Source organism: Etheostoma spectabile, chromosome 3 (assembly GCF_008692095.1).
Source record: "Etheostoma spectabile isolate EspeVRDwgs_2016 chromosome 3, UIUC_Espe_1.0, whole genome shotgun sequence".
In the NCBI taxonomy this organism is placed as follows: Eukaryota; Metazoa; Chordata; class Actinopteri; order Perciformes; family Percidae; genus Etheostoma; species Etheostoma spectabile.
The window spans coordinates 34570507-34589013 of NC_045735.1; the positions used below are offsets into that span (position 1 = coordinate 34570507).

At 45.1% G+C, this 18507-nt stretch overlaps 2 protein-coding genes across 2 annotated transcripts in view; one reads left to right on the forward strand and one right to left on the reverse strand.

The window, feature by feature from the left end:
- lmbrd2b (LMBR1 domain containing 2b) overlaps positions 1 to 18507 on the forward strand; it is a 32544-nt gene that overhangs the window by 2388 nt on the left and 11649 nt on the right. The window contains exons 3-7 of the mRNA XM_032510663.1: positions 14829 to 15017; positions 15514 to 15626; positions 16553 to 16651; positions 17397 to 17564; positions 18266 to 18476. Coding sequence (XP_032366554.1) covers positions 14844 to 15017; positions 15514 to 15626; positions 16553 to 16651; positions 17397 to 17564; positions 18266 to 18476 — 765 coding nt within the window. The 5' untranslated portion in view covers positions 14829 to 14843. The remainder of the gene's footprint in view (positions 1 to 14828; positions 15018 to 15513; positions 15627 to 16552; positions 16652 to 17396; positions 17565 to 18265; positions 18477 to 18507) is intronic.
- LOC116685817 (deoxyribonuclease-2-beta-like) lies at positions 1373 to 11225 on the reverse strand. Its single transcript, XM_032510776.1, is given in 9 exon segments — positions 1373 to 1461; positions 1464 to 1778; positions 1902 to 1934; positions 2954 to 3127; positions 3216 to 3377; positions 4028 to 4106; positions 9620 to 9791; positions 10908 to 11005; positions 11126 to 11225. Coding segments are annotated over 8 exon segments (1101 nt in total). The 5' UTR covers positions 11000 to 11005; positions 11126 to 11225; the 3' UTR covers positions 1373 to 1387.

Consider the following 18507-nt stretch of genomic DNA (forward strand, 5'->3'; position numbering starts at 1 on the left):
GACATCTCTCTAGTTGTATCTCCAGAGTGAGACATCTCTCTAGTTTTATCTCCAGAGTGAGACATCTCTCTAGTTGTATCTCCAGAGTGAGACATCTCTCTAGTTGTATCTCCAGAGTGAGACATCTCTCTAGTTTTATCTCCTGAGGGAGACATCTCTCTAGTTGTATCTCCAGAGTGAGACATCTCCCTTCCATCCTATCTTTGTTGCGACTGCACATATTTTATGCCTATTCATGCTTAATTCTCATTTCCAAGAAACTTTATGAGCATTTCTGGTGAGCGCCAGATTTAAAGTGGTGCTTTTGCAGGATTAATTGTAGAAACTCAGTTTTCCAGATGTTAATAATAATAATAATAATGATAATAATGTTAATAACTATATTTATATTGAACAGATACAAGGGTGACTGTGGTATCATCTCTCATCACGGCATGGAGAATGAAAATATATAGAAGAATCACAAAGACATAACATCCTTCATGAATGCAACAAGAAGTTCAATAATCAGAACTTTAAGAGTGGAATAAACTAATGTGATAAAAGAGATAAAATGCTGCAATAACATTAAAATGTTCCACTTTAACCCTCGTGTTGTCTTCCTGTCAACATGCAACGTTTTGTTTTTCTGGGTCAAAACCTTAAAACTAAAATTGGTTAAAAAAAAATTCGTAACTTTTTTTCCATATTTTTTTGTCATATTTTCCGATATTTAGGGGTTTCGGGGTATTTTGGCATTTTTTCAAATACGCCGCACTTTGGCCGCAAAAATTGCCAATTTTCGCGCAAAATAATGTGTGGCTTGTATCTTGTAAAGTCCCGTAGATCACCCAGGGGACAGTAACGGGACAGTTAGGTCAGGGACACGGGGGACAAGAACGGACCGTTAGGTTCAGGACAGTTCGGTCAGGGACACGGGGGACAAGAATGGACCGTTAGGTTCAGGACAGTTAGGTCAGGGACACGGGGGACAAGAACGGACCGTTAGGTTCAGGACAGTTCGGTCAGGGACACGGGGGACAAGAACGGACCGTTAGGTTCAGGACAGTTCGGTCAGGGACACGGGGGACAAGAATGGACCGTTAGGTTCAGGACAGTTAGGTCAGGGACACGGGGGACAAGAACGGACCGTTAGGTTCAGGACAGTTCGGTCAGGGACACGGGGGACAAGAACGGACCGTTAGGTCAGGGACACAAGAACAAGAACGGACCTATGTTTTAGGACCTACAGTATGTTCCCATATTTTAAGGTCTAATGTTAATAATAATCTTGACAGAGGGCTGAGCCCATACCAAACATAACGATAGATGTTCTACATGAGTCTCTGTAAATCAGAAGTGATCTACCAACACACTGAGACCCAAACCATGGAGAAGCTTATTAATCCTATAAATCATCATCAGAGTCACAGGAGGGGTGACGGGGACGCTTCCGGGAGCAAGGGTCACTTTCATCAATAAGCCTTTAAAGAGATCGCTTGCTGGTTGGTTTTCGAAGCACAGTGCCCCCCCCGGCCTTTTGTACTGGCTGATGGCTCTGTTCACGTCAGCGATACAGATCAAAGGGTTATTAGCATTAGCAGATACACACCACTTGGAGTGATCATTACTAGCGGTCCACTTAACCTCCCCGTTACCCAGGTCAGCTTTTACAGATGGAATATTCAACACTTCTTTTAGTCCGCAGTAGGAATCTTCACGTTTATGCTGGCGGCCCCAGGTCTGGACTTTCACATCGGTGTTGTATTCCTCTGCAATAGCGAGGTAAAGATCTCCTTCTGCAAGATCAACACACGAGCCACGTTACAGACAGGTCCCTGCTGGTGTTCATATTACTCAGAAAGATATAAAGTAAGAATAAAACAAAACTAAACTCACTGAGAAGAATATCATTTTCTTACCGAATCTTTTTGGGTCCTTGTCCTTTACGTCCTCTACAGAAAAAGTAGAATAGTCAGTGTGTGTTATGGTCTCGACATGTGAGGCAGCTTTTCCTGACATTCACAGACTGAAAACCTTTCTAATAAGGGAGCTCTGATGGATCGGCCACTGGTCGTGATCGGCCGATAACGGCTTTAAATAGTTTGGTCGGTGGTCTCCATACCGGCCAATCAGATCAGCCGATCAGATGACGCACTACTCGTGAGAAAAATCGTTACTGCAGCGATTGAAAGGACATTTTTTAGATTTTGAGCTGGGACAAAAAGCTAAACAACTACTGATATATTCTCTAAAGATGTGTTACGTCATGGCTGCTACTTTCAGTTCATTACAGCAGGACAAGCCTGAAATACTTTACACATGATGCCTTTTTTATTTTCTTTAAATATATGACACAATAAATAGAAGGCTTCAAATAGACCCGGTGATCGTTATCAACCAGTACTGCTTCCACCAATCGGTGATCGGACCCAGAAATCCCGATCCGAGCACCTTTAATTTCTAATGGTGTGCTTTCACACAGTCTCGGATATTTTGATGAGAAACTTTGGGAGGTTTCCTTTCTGAAGATATTGAAGCATGAAGTCAGGGATCTTCAGCAGCTACACACATTTAAATCTGGACTTTTATTTTTAAAGATTATTTTTATTGACAGGACAGCTGATAAATGAAAGGCGAGAAAGAGAGTGGAATGACAAAGGGCCGCAGGTTGGAATCAAACACCGGGATACTGCTCCGAGGACCAAACCCCTAACATGGGCACCTGCTCCACCAACTGAGCTATCCGGGCAACTAAAATTTGGACTTTTATCTAACCAGTTCCAACAAGTCCCAGGCTGTAATGATAATTAATGAATCATTATGATAAACATGCTGATGGAAACCTACAGTAAAGCTTCTCTCAACCAGTTCACATCACATCGGATTTCCACAGTAAAATCTCTCTTCTCTTTGTAACTTGGTCTTTACTAAGTTAGGTCATCTAATCCGAGCCAACATGCAGATATCTTACCATTAATGTTGTGTTTAGCAATGCTACGAAATGATGCTCCTGCTGCGGATCTCAGGTCCTGCACCTTCTCTCCTGGTGTTATTGTCCTCTCTGTAACATCAATGAGCTCTTTATGGAAGTCAGCTGGAACATGATGATCAAACGGGAACGCTGCGATGTGCAGCAGATGATCACCTTCAAATAATACAAGAAGACAACATTAACATCATGTTCAAATCCACCAGTAAGACCATAAATATGAAAATGTTACTGAGAACATTACCTATCTTTTGGAACTCGTCGTAGTTGAATGTTACACAGATGAAGGTCTGAGCCTTCGCTTCTCCAGTGGATGGGTAGAAGTTATTATCTCTTCTGAAAGGGAACTGTGGTACGCTGTGTAGGAGCCAGACTCCTGTTCTGGTTTTATCCATCATCACAAGTCCTGAATCACCACCAGATAGAGAGACAACTATTGGCTGGTTGTTGTTTTTAAAGTCTTAATGTGAGATTTACTGACTATTTTACTATTTCAAACTTACAGATAATCAAGTGAGATCTGTCGCTGCTCTGATTTAGTTCACTTGAATGTGTTTCTATGATCCAGAGCTGTCAGTCTCCTTCAATAATATGATCACATTTCATTTATTTCTTTTAATATTTAATGCTCATTTGCAGCTTATTAATATGTACTACACGACTCAGGCTTATGCATTGTCAATGCCACTACAGTCATGTGGTTGTTGTTAGATATTGTGTCCACTAGAGGGACTCCCAACATCAGCCTGGTCTTGATAGGGGACCTATGTCACGCGTATTGCATTTCTGACACGCCGCTCCCTGTTTACATTATTTTCCACAACGAGCACACAGAGACAAACAACAGAGAACTCTGGAATCATTGTTTTTTCAGCACCATATAGTGGACACTGGAGGTGGTGCACATTTTGAAATATCTTATTTCCAACCCTATGCACTAAATGGAGGTACCTAAGTCCTAATCTTGCGAGCAGTGTTCTCTGGTCACGGAAACACGACCGGGACCCACCGGTTCAGAGAGATGTTTCCTGTGAGAGTGATGCTTTCTCTACTCACCTTTACTGTGGCCAAACTTAGCAGGAGCATTACATCCTGGAGGTTGATCGCTGTAGGTGATGAATCCAAAGTCTTTTGGCTAGAAATGATGCAGAATGAAGAGAAGAAACATTATAATGTTTTAATAATTGCAGCTAAACCAAAGAGAGAACAGGAAGGTACCAAATCTACCGCTGCAGATTCAGTTACATATCTACTCATCTGTTATGTGGTGAACAGTTTCAACAGAGCACATGGAGTTCTTTTTGATGAAAGATGCTTCATAAGTAGTACAGACCAGGGATGTTGACAAGTCTTTGAGGGGCAAGTTCAAGTCAAGTCTCAGGTTTTTGAGGGGCAAGTTCAAGTCAAGTTTCGAGCCTTTGAGGGGCAAGGTCAAGTCACAAGTCTTTGATATGGTGATACTTCATAATTGCAGTGTTGGAAATAATACAAACACCAATCCACTATTGTTACCACTGCTACAGTAATACTAGTACTGCACATTTGAGCAACTCCATGACAATATAGCCTTACTCCAGATGTAGTGTAAGAAATAAGTGACCAGTATTAGTGTGTACCCCTATGGTTGGTTTATGGCTTCCCTAAAACATATTGAATTATATTGTTATTAGGACGTGGGTAAATGGGAAAAGACATGTCTTTTCAGAAAACCTTGAAGTTTGGTTAAACAACAACAAACACAGTGTAATTTAACATATGTTCTTTTTATTTAAGAACAACGCGCATCAATTTAAGGCTGGTCCGAGTCCGTTGTCTGTGAGAGAATCTGAACTTTATTCCCCCGGTCTGCAGACTGCTCGCCGCAGATGTAGCTCGGCTTTCACACCGATTTGTGGTAAGACGCGTCCCTCCAGGCCGCCGTGTGGTAGGACGCGTCCCTCCAGGCCGCCGTGTGGTAGGATGCGTCCCTCCAGGCCGCCGTGTGGTAGGATGCGTCCCTCCAGGCCGCTGTGTGGTAGGACGCGTCCCTCCTGGCCGCCGTGTGGTAGGACGCGTCCCTCCAGGCTGCCGTGTGGTAGGACGCGTCCCTCCAGGCCGCCGTGTGGTAGGACACGTCCCTCCAGGCCGCCGTGTGGTAGGATGCGTCCCTCCAAGCCGACTCGTGGTAGGATGCGTCCCTCCAGGCCGCCGTGTAGTAGGACGCGTCCCTCCAGGCCGCCGTGTGGTAGGATGCGTCCCTCCAAGCCGACTCGTGGTAGGATGCGTCCCTCCAGGCCGCCGTGTAGTAGGACGCGTCCCTCCAGGCCGCCGTGTGGTAGGACGCGTCCCTCCAAGCCGACTCGTGGTAGGACACGTCCCTCCAGGCCGCCGTGTAGTAGGACGCGTCCCTCCAGGCCGCCGTGTGGTAGGACACGTCCCTCCAGGTCGCGAACACTACGCTTCCTTTGTCTTTAACGTCATAAATGAAAACAATGTCAATAAACGATCTGCGTGTCTCCATTTCAAACATCACTGCAGGTTGATTGTGGGCGACAACGCTGTCGTGGTTAGCTTACCGAAACTCTACTGCCGAAGTTGCTGGCTAGCTACGCAACGTTAGCTATATCCGCTAGCAAACGCAGGCTAACTATAGCCAGATAGCTTTGTGTGTAACGTAACAAAAAAAAAAACATCTCGTAGTAGCAAAGCTTACTATTTCATTCAATACAATTATGGTACAAAAGGTGCTCTAACGCTACAGGTATTATGTAGACAACCATCCATCTTCATCCGCTTATCCGGTATCGGGTCGCGGGGGCAGCAGCTCCAGTAGGGGACCCCAAACTTCCCTTTCCCAAGCCACATCAACCAGCTCCGACTGGGGGATCCCGAGGCGTTCCCAGGCCAGGTTGGAGATATAATCTCTCCACCTAGTCCTGGGTCTTCCCCGAGGCCTCCTCCCAGCTGGATGTGCCTGGAACACCTCCCTAGGGAGGCGCCCAGGAGGCATCCTTACCAGATGCCCGAACCTCAACTGGCTCCTTTTGATGCGAAGGAGCAGCGGCTCTACTCCGAGCTACTCTCGGATGACTGAGCTTCTCACCCTATCTCTAAGGGAGACGCCAGCCACCCTCCTGAGGAAACCCATTTCGGCCGCTTGTACCCTGGATCTGGTTCTTTCGGTCCTGACCCAGCCTTCATGACCATAGGTGAGGGTAGGAACGAAAATTGCCCGGTAGATTGAGAGCTTTGCCTTCTGGCTCAGCTCTCTTTTCGTCACAACGGTGCGATAAACGGAATGTAATACCGCACCGGCTGCTCCGATTCTCCGACCAATCTCACGCTCCATGGTCCCCTCACTCGCGAACAAGACCCCAAGGTACTTAAAATCCTTCACTTGGGGTAAGGACTCACTCCCTACCCGAAGAAAGCACTCCATCGGTTTCCTGCTGAGAACCATGGCCTCAGATTTAGAGGTGCTGATCCTCATCCCAGCCGCTTCACACTCGGCTGCGAACCGATCCAGTGAGTGCTGAAGGTCACAGACCGATGATGCCATCAGGACCACATCATCCGCGAAAAGCAGCAATGAGATCCCGAGCCCACCGAACTGCAACCCCTCCCCGCCCCGACTACGCCTCGATATCCTGTCCATAAATGTTACAAACAGGATTGGTGACAAAGCGCAGCCCTGGCGGAGGTCGACCCTCCAGAACCTGGAACGAGTCCGACTTACTGCCGAGAACCCGGACCCAGCTCTCGCTTTGGTCATACAGAGATTGGATGGCCCTGAGAAGGGACCCCCTCACCCCATATTCCCGCAGCACCTCCCACAATTTCTCCCGGGGGACCCGGTCATACGCCTTCTCCAGATCCACAAAACACATGTAGACTGGTTGGGCATACTCCCAGGCCCCCTCCAGGATCCTTGCGAGAGTAAAGATCTGATCCGTTGTTCCACGACCAGGACGGAATCCGCATTGTTCCTCTTCAATCCGAGGTTCGACTATCGGCCGAACCCTCCTTTCCAGCACCTTGGAGTAGATTTTACCTGGGAGGCTGAGAAGTATGATACCCCTGTAATTGGCACACACCCTCTGGTCCCCCTTTTTGAAGAGGGGAACCACCACCCCGGTCTGCCACTCATTAGGCACCGTCCCAGACCTCCACGCAATGTTGAAGAGGCGTGTCAACCAAGACATCCCCTCCACACCCAGAGCCTTCAGCATTTCTGGACGGATCTCATCAATCCCTGGGGCTTTGCCACTGTGGAGTTGTTTGACTACCTCAGCGACTTCCACCAGGGAAATTGACGACAATCCCCCATCATCCTCCAGCTTTGCCTCTACCACAGAGGGCGTGTCAGCTGGATTTAGGAGTTCTTCAAAGTGCTCCTTCCACCGCCCTATTACCTCCTCAGTTGAGGTCAACAACGTCCCATCCTTACTGTATACAGCTTGGATGATTCCTCGCTTCCCCCTCCTGAGGTGGCGAACGGTTTTCCAGAAGCACCTTGGTGCCGACCGAAAGTCCTTCTCCATGTCTTCTCCGAACTTCTCCCACACCGCTGCTTTGCCTCCGTCACGGCAGAGGCTGCAGCCCTTCGGGCCCGTCGGTGCCCTGCAACTGCCTCTGGAGTTCTCCGAGACAGCATACCCCGGAAAGACTCCTTCTTCAGTCGGACGGCTTCCCATGACCACCGGTGTCCACCAGGGTGTTCGTGGGTTACCGCCCCTTGAGGCACCTAAAACCCTAAGACCACAGCTCGCTGCCGCAGCTTTAGCAATGGAAACTTTGAACATTGTCCACTCAGGTTCAATGCCCCCAGCCTCCACAGGGATGCCCGAAAAGCTCCGCCGGAGGTGTGAGTTGAAAGTCCGTCGGACAGGGGCCTCCTCCAGACGTTCCCAGTTTACCCGCACTACCCGTTTGGTCTTACTAGGTCTGTCCAGAGTCTTCCCCCACCCCCTGACCCAACTCACCACCAGATGGTGATCAGTTGACAGCTCTGCCCCTCTCTTCACCCGAGTGTCCAAAACATACGGCCTCAGATCAGATGAAACGATTATAAAATCGATCATTGACCTTTGGCCTAGGGTGCTCTGGTACCACGTACACTTATGAGCATCCCTATGTTCGAACATGGTGTTTGTGATGGACAATCCATGACTAGCACAGAAGTCCAACAACAGACAACCACTCTGGTTTAGATCAGGGAGGCCGTTCCTCCCAATCACGCCTCTCCAAGTATCTCCATCATTGCCCACGTGTGCGTTGAAGTCCCCCAGCAGAACTATGGAGTCCCCTACTGGAGCCCCATACAGGACTCCATTCAAGGTCTCCAAGAAGGCCGAATACTCCGAACTCCTGTTTGGTGCATATGCACAAACAACAGTCAGAGTTTTCCCCCCCATCACCCGCAGGCGTAGGGAGGCGACCCTCTCGTCCACCGGGGTAAACTCCAACGCAGCGGCACTCAGCCGGGGGCTGAGTGCCGCACGTTGACAACATGGACGCATATATAGGCAATACCAAAGGCCGTTGTAATATTTACCTAGCAGGCTAGGCTAACGCTGTTAAGCTAACATTCCGCAGCGTAGCGTTAGCTAGCGGTCTAAACTTATGAAAAGCTTAACAACATCCTGTCTAAGCTGTTTCTCATTTTTTCCTCCAATATTATTATGAACATAATAAAGTCACCTGGACTCGGTCGAGACCATAGACTATTAATAGTAAAAGACCAAAGACCATGCGATGTATTGTGGGGGGGAAAAGTAAACACTGTAAAATAGTGCCTACTTTTCTTATTTTTAGTTTTGCAATGTCCAACACCATCAAATACAATGAATAACAAATATTTACTACCAACAAGCAAATTGCACAAATTCGTTTAACCTAAAAAATGTAACCTGCAACATGAGCTTTAACGTCTGTTCATTCAAAATATGTCTAATGTCGAAGTGAAAATCAAGAGAATAGAATAAGCGCCACACCAGTAGCAGTCCACATTACACAATAAGCAGTTTAAACTCGGGGATGTAATAACATTTAGTGAAACTGAGTCCACCGCAAGGGAGCTCTGACTCAGAGGAGGGGAGGTTAGTGAGGCCAGCGTCTCCACGGCAGGAGACACTGATCTGCTGTGCCACGCATGGATGAACTAATGAACTAGTAAATAGGACCACAGTAATGGAGATTTGTGCAGAATCAAGACAGTCAAGATGGCCCAGTGTTTGGTGGACCGGGTATTCCTTGTTCAAGAAAGCAAAACTGATGACAAAAGGCACAACTCCAGGAGGACTTGATGTCTCCATCCTCAATGCCTTTTTTTAATATGTGCGTGTGTGTAGATAAACATATAGCAGGCAGGGCAGGGGACACGCAGCTCATCCTACGTTTCCCCACGTATATGCGCCAATAAAAGAAAATAGAAATACATGAAAACATTTCGATTTAAAAAGCAATGATTGCATGAAAACAGGTTGTTGGCCAGTCTCGAAACTTGAGTCCGAGTCAAGTCTGAAGTCAGCTATTTTTGCGACTCAAGTCCGATACTCAGACTCGAGTCCCCATCTGTGGTACAGACCATAATATCTTTCCATCAGTTTGAGACATGGTTTCATTTTTATCAAAATACAAACAGAGCTGCAGATAAAGCAGGATTCTCACCATTGATGTGGTAAAAAGGGGCTTCAGGGTGTTTCCCAGGACACCAACAGGATTATCAATGAGCTTATTGTGATCTTTAGAGGTCTCTATCTTCCCATCTGAATCAATGTAAAGATATTCCAGACCCGTAGTTTCAATGTTATTCAGTTTGGGGGCCTTGTACATGATGTACCTGATGATGAGAAGAGAGACATCGATGTTCAGAGAGGACAGAGACTCATAAACAGAAAACATCTAATCTATGAATCAGGGGGACCAGACTTCTCTCTACACCCTGAACACATCTGCATGCTCTGTTTTTATTGTTCTCTGTAAAACTCTTCACGACACCAGTGTGTGAATGTTTATCTGATAAGCAGCTGCCGTGTGTGTGTGTGTGTGTGTGTGTGTGTGTGTGTGTGTGTGTGTGTGTGTTCCTCATACAGTTAGCTTTTCTCATGAGTTGTAACTTGTGTAACACGAGGCAGCGTTGGTTCAGTACTGTCTGTTTGTCATTAATAATTTGAAGATTGGCCATAATATATAATAGTTGAGGACTAATCCATTCATCTCTGAAGCTGTGGGCCAAACTACCAGCTTTCATGATTTGAAGAGGTATGATTAATCAGCTCTCATGATTTGAAGAGGTATGATTAATCAGCTCTCATGATTTGAAGAGGTATGATTAATCAGCTTTCATGATTTGAAGAGGTATGATTAATCAGCTCTCATGATTTGAAGAGGTATGATTAATCAGCTTTCATGATTTGAAGCGGTATGATTAATCAGCTTTCATGATTTGAAGATTTTCTTTCTCTTCCATGATGTTGAATTCATTTTCTCTGGGGTTTGAACTGTTGCTCAGACAAAACAAGACATTTACAGTCGTCACTTTGCATCGTGGGGGAAGTAGTTATTCACTATTTTATGATCATTTTTAGACTAATTGATTATTTCACTAACTGTAAAAATGATCGACCGACTACGGCTGCGATTATGATTATATTCATTATGGATTTAGTTTTTCCGTTTTTCCATGAATCTACAAATCTATTTTTCTATTAAAGGTCAGAAAAGAGTAAAAAATATCGCCAATCGTTGTAGTTTTTTTCCCCCTTTATTAGACAGACAGATATAGATGTGTGAAAGGGGGAGAAAGAGAGGGGGAGTGACATGCAGCAAAGGGGCCGCAGGCCGGATTCGAACCCGGGCCCGCTGCGTCAAGGAGCAAACCTCTGTATATGGGCACCTGCTCAACCCACTCAGCTGTCTGGGTGCCCATTGTTGTAGTTTTTGAGTGTGGTCTCACCAGTCCACTGCTCCACCGTTGTGGTTTCTGCAGGTCACCTGTCCATCAGCGCTCCAGCAGAGCAGACCGACCGCCAGGACGATCCTCCACATGACTCCCTGAAACACGGTTACATCATCAGTTACACCCAGTTACAGCTTCCTGTTTTATTACCGCTGTTACACCAGGTTGTAATGCAATAATTATATAACAGAGGTGGGGATTTCATTCTGACTTACCGGAGTGTTGGTGGAGAAACCTCAGGTGCAAAGCTGCAGGAAGTCCTAGAACAGACGTTCTGTGGACCGCAGCAGTCTACTGGTTAAATGGTCCCAAACGATTAAGTAAAATCGCTGCTACGAGGCTGAAATACTGAAATTAAAGCAATCAAAGATCAACTGGGCCGAACTTGGTCTTCAACACGATGTCCAAGACGTCTCTGAAAGACAAGTCTGCCCCGTCCTCAGCTTCCTATTATCCTCCATCTGAGGGGCGGTTTCTAAAAACCTGCAAGAGAAACATCTCCATACATGGTCAAAAATAACACATAGGCATGAATTGCAAAGTGTCAGATTAGACGTTGCATTGCACGTCTGCAGAACGGTGCTAAACGTGCTTCTATATATATATTTACAGTAAGTCCTACCACAGTGGGCAAATATGGTTACAGCTCACATCTGAGAAATAGTTTTCTTATAACTGGTACACTCTAGGAAATAGTTTTTGTTGTCAACAGGCAGTACACTTGTGTTAAGTGAACAGATAACGTGATGGCCCACTCTATCGTCCACATAGGGATATTTTCCCTGGCTGCTCACTTGACATTTTGTCTTAATCATACAGCGGACATAGTGGTTACAATAGATAACAGCATATTAACAAAGAGACATTGAGACACAGCCTGACTATAATTTACATATTGCACGTCTTTCACAAACAGTGATGAGAGCAACCTGTTACCCAACCATTTGATCAGGTCATGATGATATTGCAGAACGCCTGCAGCCTCAAGCAACCTTATTTAAAGTTAGGCCTAGTTAAATAAAGTTAGGTTTACAGTGGGGTCCCCTATATCTTCTCATACTTGGCTTGGAGGTTATAGATCAGATAATATTCTCTGTGCTTGCATGGAGAGACTGGTTTCCATTTCAACCTTCATGGCAGTCTTTACTTGACGAGCAAGCTTTAAATAGTTAAATTCATCATCAACTCCTAAATTAATTGCCAGTTTGAGTCATTTTTGAAAACAAAAGTCAAATTCCTCTGACCCCAGCTTGTTAAATGTGAATATGTTCTAGTGTCTTCTCTCTCCTCTGGGACAGGAAACTGAACAAGACATTTGAGGACGTCGTTTTGGGGCTTTTGGGGAACACTGATCCATTTTCTGACATTTTATAGACCAAACAACTAATCGATTAATCGAGAAAATAATCAACAGATGAATCAACTATGAAAATAATCGTTGGCTGTAGCCCAATTTGAGATATTGCCAGACCTTTCTGCTATCCCATACCAGACTAATATCTTACCCATTGGTTTATTTATGGTTTCAGCTCCAACCTTAATATGTTTTTCATAGCCGTTTTTTGCCGGTGTGTGTGTGTGCAAATATGGAGGCTTATCTTCTCTTTTACTCTCTGTTTAAACCTATGACCTATGCTGTGACAGTGTGGCACTCCAGCTGCACGGAGGCCAACAGGAAGCGACTGCAGAGGGTGACAAACACTGCACAAAAAATAATTGGCTGCCCTCTGCCCTCTTTGACTGCCATCTACAAGTCCCGTTGTCTCAGTAGGGCCAGAAACACCCTGAGGGACACCACCCACCCCGGCTCCCATCTCTTTACCCTGTTGCCCTCAGGCAGGCGCTTCAGGTCAATACGGGCCAGAACCAATAGACTCAGGGATAGCTTTTTACCCAAAGCTGTCACCATATTCAACCTACACTCAGACTTGCACTAATGTATTGTATATTTATGTATGTGTTATTAATGTGTGCACTTTTAGAGAGTTGCTCTCCAAATTTCATTGTACTGGTACAATGACAATAAAGGCTTTCAATTCAATTCAATTCAATGTTTGTTAGAGATGAGCCGGATACTCGGCTGAAACGAGTATCCGGTACGGATAAAGCACTTTTTGCAAAGTATAATGCACAAGTATTATACGAGTAATACAAGTCAATATCTGTGCTCGGATTGAATAAAAATCCTATTGGGTAGCGGACTGCGTAGCGTTCAGTGATAGCAGGTTGGAGGTGAGAAGGAGGATTTTATATGTGATGCGGGACTTGGTTGGGAGCCAGGAGCTAAGTCTCCATCAAGTTGTCAATCAAATTATCTGAAGTTGGTAAAACCTCCGGAGAATAAATCTGGTGAAAGTGTGTTTCCATCCAACGGCTTTACAGCCAATAAGAACCTGTGGTGATGACATCACACACTTTTTTAGGGTCAGACTGGGACATCTGATTGGTTGGAGACATTTTACGTTTTTCACATAAGAAGAATATCATCAAGATAAAATCTGATGAGACCAATGATGAAATTCCATCGGATTTTATTGTTTCCATAAAGCATTTTTCATTCTATTTAATTTAATTTAATTTTAAATAAGATGAAACGTGTGGATGGAAACAGAGCTTGTGAAGGGGGATGAGGGCTGGGGTGAGGTGCTGCCAGGTCTGGGTGTGGGTGAGGACCCTGGTGGCAGAGTGGACCTACTGGAGCCTGACTAAGGTTTTGCTGGGGACCCCAGACAGGACTCCATTGCAGTGGTCCAAGTGAAAGCATGAATGAGGGTTTCTGCCATGGAGCCAGAGAGGGATGGAGATGTTTTTAAGGTGAAAAAAGGCGGACTTGATGTGAGGATGGAAAGAGAGGGTGGAGTCCAGGATGACACCAATATTAAAAGAGAAAACAACATTCAGATTAATCGATCACTGTTACTTGCAGCCGTAGTGTTGATTTCTCAGTTCCATTTGTCCCTACTTTTCAAAGCCGTTTCCAGTCTTTAATCCCTGTAATGTGTGTTTGTTACCATTCTAAATGTTAAATGGACCTTTATACTGTAGCTGACCCTCTGACCTTGTGATTTCTTTTTGTCTGTATCTGACAATCTCACCTTCTGCTTTCCAGTTCGTCTTTTCTGACACGTTGACCTTGCTGTCACCTGGTAGTAAGGTCACAGGAGTCTAAAAATCCTGCCGTTTGATCAGTGGTACTCTTGAGTAGGTTGAAGGTTCAGAGGTCATTTATCTTCGTCAGACATATGTTACTCTCCGGGTTGAGAACGATGCGTTGTTGTGCTGTAATCCTAAATATAACCCACCGCTTGATTACTTACTACATCTTCACATCTGACAAATTTTCTTGTATTTTCAATTGTTTTTTGTTGTTAAAAGGCAGTACACTTATGTTAAATTAACAGATAACATATGTGATTGTTGTTTGGTGGAGACCACTTTGCAGGCCATAGCCTCCTCTATCGTCTCCACAGGGATATTTTCCCTGGACTCAAATGCTGCACAATTAACACTTGATATATTGTCTTAATCATACAGCGGACAATGTGGTTACAATAGATAACAGCATATTAACAAAGAGGCACGTAGCGCATTGAGACACAGCCTGACTATAATTTACATATTGCACGTCTTTCACAAACAGTGATAAGAGAAACTTGTTACACAACCCTTTGCATCAGATCATGATGATATTTCAGAACTGCTGCAACCTTATTTAAAGTTAGGCCTAGTTAAATAAAGTTAGGTTTCGTTGGGGTCCCCTATATCTTCTCATACTTGGCTTAGAGGATATAGATCAGATAATATTCTCTTGCATGGAGAGACTGGTTTCCATTTCTCTCCATAACCTTCATGGCAGTCTTTACCTGACGAGCTATAAATGAAATGTTTTGAGATATTAAATGTGCGGGTCTCTTGCAGGTTTCCTGCGGCGGGATGAGTGGAGCTGCTCTGGGCATCGAGATCGTGGTGGTGTTCTTCCTGGCCCTGTTCCTGCTGCACCGGTATGGAGACTTCAGGAAGCAGCAGCGCATGGTGCTGTTCGGCACGCTGCTGGCCTGGTACCTGTGCTTCCTCATCGTCTTCATCTTACCCCTGGACGTCAGCACGGTCAGTACTGGATCAGACTCTCCTCACAATCCACATGCTGCAGCGCTACATGTTGCAGCTCTACATGCTGCAGCTCTACATGCTTCAGCGCTACATGCTGCAGCGCTACATGCTTCAGCTCTACATGCTGCAGCGCTACATGTTGCAGCGCTACATGTTGCAGCTCTACATGTTGCAGCTCTACATTTTGAGTTAACCCTTCTGTTGTCCAAATTGTTTCAAATTTTTTTTTAAATCAGAAATATGGGTTTCTTTGGACACAAAATAACAAAATAAGCTCAATTTCCAAAAGAGGTTTTTTATTCCTCTTTTAATCAACTTTAGCGTGGGGGGGGTAGTCTTATTCAAGCCGCTGTACGTGAGGAATTGATGGGGGGGGGGGGGGTAGATTAGTTAATCAGGCGAGGCTGTGGGCAGACCTCAGACCTAAAGGGTTAACTACCGCTGTGCTGAATACATGATTAATTATGAAGTTGTTATGACTCTGTCCCTTCAGACCATCTACAAGCAGTGTAAGATAGACCATGAGGAGCCCGCCTCTGTGCCCACCCCCGGCTCCTTACCGTCCAATCACACGACGGCTAACACGTCTGTCACGCCCGCCAAAAGGTGAGCTGCATGTCTCCATAAACTATTACTGCATCTTCTTCAGGGTGGGGCAGGGACCCCCTACTACATACAGCATTTAAAATTAAGTTATCATTATAACTCATAGGTCATTATCTATTAAAGTAATTAGTTGTCATGTTTTCTTGTTAACCATACATGTGTCAGAGGGAATCTTAAAGATGAACTGGGTCTGTGGATGGCTACCTTACCTATAGGCCTGTTGGCCTATCATCGGTGGGGACTCGGAGGACCCCCTAGGGGTCCTGGACCTCCCGTTGAAGGTCTCTGCGGTAGAACATGTTAGGTTGTAGGGTTCCTTGCTCATATCTCCTTCTTTTCCCTCTTGTATATATTCAGATATTAGTTCTTGTATTTTATCCTGTTATTATTTTATGTATATTGTATGTGTATTGTATCCTAGTATTTCATGGGGGGTGGGGGGTGGGTCACCAGACGCCTCCCGATACGATATCATCACAATACTTATGCCACGATTTTAAACATATTGTAATATCCTGCGATATATTGTAATTTATAACCTTTATTCCAACTTCTGATTTTCCCCCAAAGGAAACTTCTCAACATCTGTTTCATCTAAAAAGAAACTTTTCTCTGTTTGTTCATCTTCAATGTTATCACTGCAGAACTGACCAACACAGATATAATATATAATATATTTATATAATATATAATAAGAGATCCATACTTGGCACCTGTGTATCGCTATAGTATTACCACTGAAAATATTGTGACACGACGCTGTATCCATGTCCCCCCCCCCAGTATTCCATTATATTTATATTCTGTGCTGTGTGACTGATGTTGCTGCTGGAACACTATAATTTCCCATTTTATAGGGATCAATATCTATCTATCTATCTATCTATCTATCTATCTATCTATCTATCCATCATGTATCTATCTAGTGTCCTGAAGCCGTGCTACAAGCCGTGGAGCTACATCCCTGACGGGATCATGCCGGTGTTCTGGAGGGTGGTGTACTGGACGTCCCAGTGTCTCACATGGTCTGTACCATCAATTTATATTTAATTTATATTTATTTTATACTCTTTAATCACTCTGTTGCTATTACACACTACACACATGCTCAGGTCCTATACATGCATCCAAGAGATGTCAGAGTGGGGGGTCATTTGAAATCGGGGGCTGCCAGTGCTGGACCAGCACCCTGAGCGGCTGAGGGGGGTTCGGTGCCTTTCTCAAGAGCACCTTGGCTCTTACTTTGGAGCACTTTGGTCCCTATGGGGACCCAAGTCCCTCCGGACTGAGCTACTGCCACCAACATGTCCCTCCTCCTTATTACAGTCAATACTAATTGTCACGCAGAAAATTGGGGTTTGATTTCCCAGACGGGAAGTTCCTGTTGGGGGGGGGCGGCAGTCGCTCAGTCCGTAGGGAGTTGGGTTGGGAACCGGAGGGTTGGGGTTCAATCCCCCTACTGACGAAAGTATAGTGGTGGACTGGTAGCTGGAGAGGCCAGTTCACCACCTGGGCACTGCCAAGGTGCTCTTCAGCAAGGCACCGAACCCCCAACTGCTTGGAGTGCCCCCCCCCCCCCTTCTGACATCGCTCCATTAGTTTATGTATAGGACCTGAGCATGTGTGTGTAGTTCAGGCCTGTGTGTAATGTGTGTAATAACAACAGAGTGTAAATTGTAATTTCCCCTTTTGCTAGATTAATAAAGTATACATTCTTCTTCTTCTTCTTCTTCTTGTTATAATCCTGATGATACGGTGTGTGTTTCCCAGGCTGCTGCTGCCCTTCATGCAGTCCTACGCCCGCTCCGGAGGCTTCTCCATCACAGGGAAGATAAAAACGGCTCTGATAGAAAATGCTATTTATTACGGGACGTACCTGCTCATCTTCGGCTCCCTGCTCATTTACGTGGCTGTCCACCCCCAGTGGCACCTGTCCTGGTGAGTCACCTGTTTTCTCACATCACACCTGACAACACTTCATATTTTAGTTTTGAAATATTGCATTTAAAGGGGAACTATGCAGTAGTTTTTTTTTTTAGCTTAACCCTCCTGTTGGCCTCGGGTCAAATTTGACCCCTTTAAAGAAATGTCTATATCTTAAATGTGTTTGTTTTTAACCAAACTACAACAAAGAAATGGATTAGATTCCATACAACACTCTTTGCAAAGACAATTGATCACTTTCATTCATAAAAGTTGTAGCATGTATAGAGCAGCATTTCTCCACCAGACTCCATGTAAATAATCACTAATTTTAGCGTGTATAGAGCAGCATATCTCCACCAGACTCCATGTAAATAATCACTACTTTTAGCGTGTATAGAGCAGCATATCTTCACATGTATATAGGTGAATTAAGAGTTTATTCCAACCAGACCAAAGTGGTGATTGTTTGAACAGTGGAAAGATGAACCAAGACGGCTTTTAGTAGTTTTATTTAGTTTATGTCTGCTTTGAATGAAGTGTGTTTTACAGTGATAAAAGTAGTGATTATTTACATGGAGTGTGGTGGGTTTGGTGATGTTGATTTCTGTCTCATGTTAAACTACAAGGATCTTACTCTTTAACTAAAAAGTCTATCTCTGTAGGGATCCATCCCATAATGTTGTCACACCTTGTCTTACCTGTCTGTGCTTCAGGTACGAGCTGCAGACCATCGGGATCACAGCAGCTAACACCTGGGGTCTGTTCCTGCTGGTGCTGCTGCTCGGCTACGGCTTGGTGGAGATCCCTCGCTCCTACTGGAACGCCTCACGGCACGGACACCTGCTCATCAAGACGTATTTCAAGGCGTCCAAGCTGATGACGGAGAAGGCGGATGCAGAGGAGAACCTGGAGGACGTCATGGAGGTGGGTGTCAGCTGGTGCACGTTATAGTTAT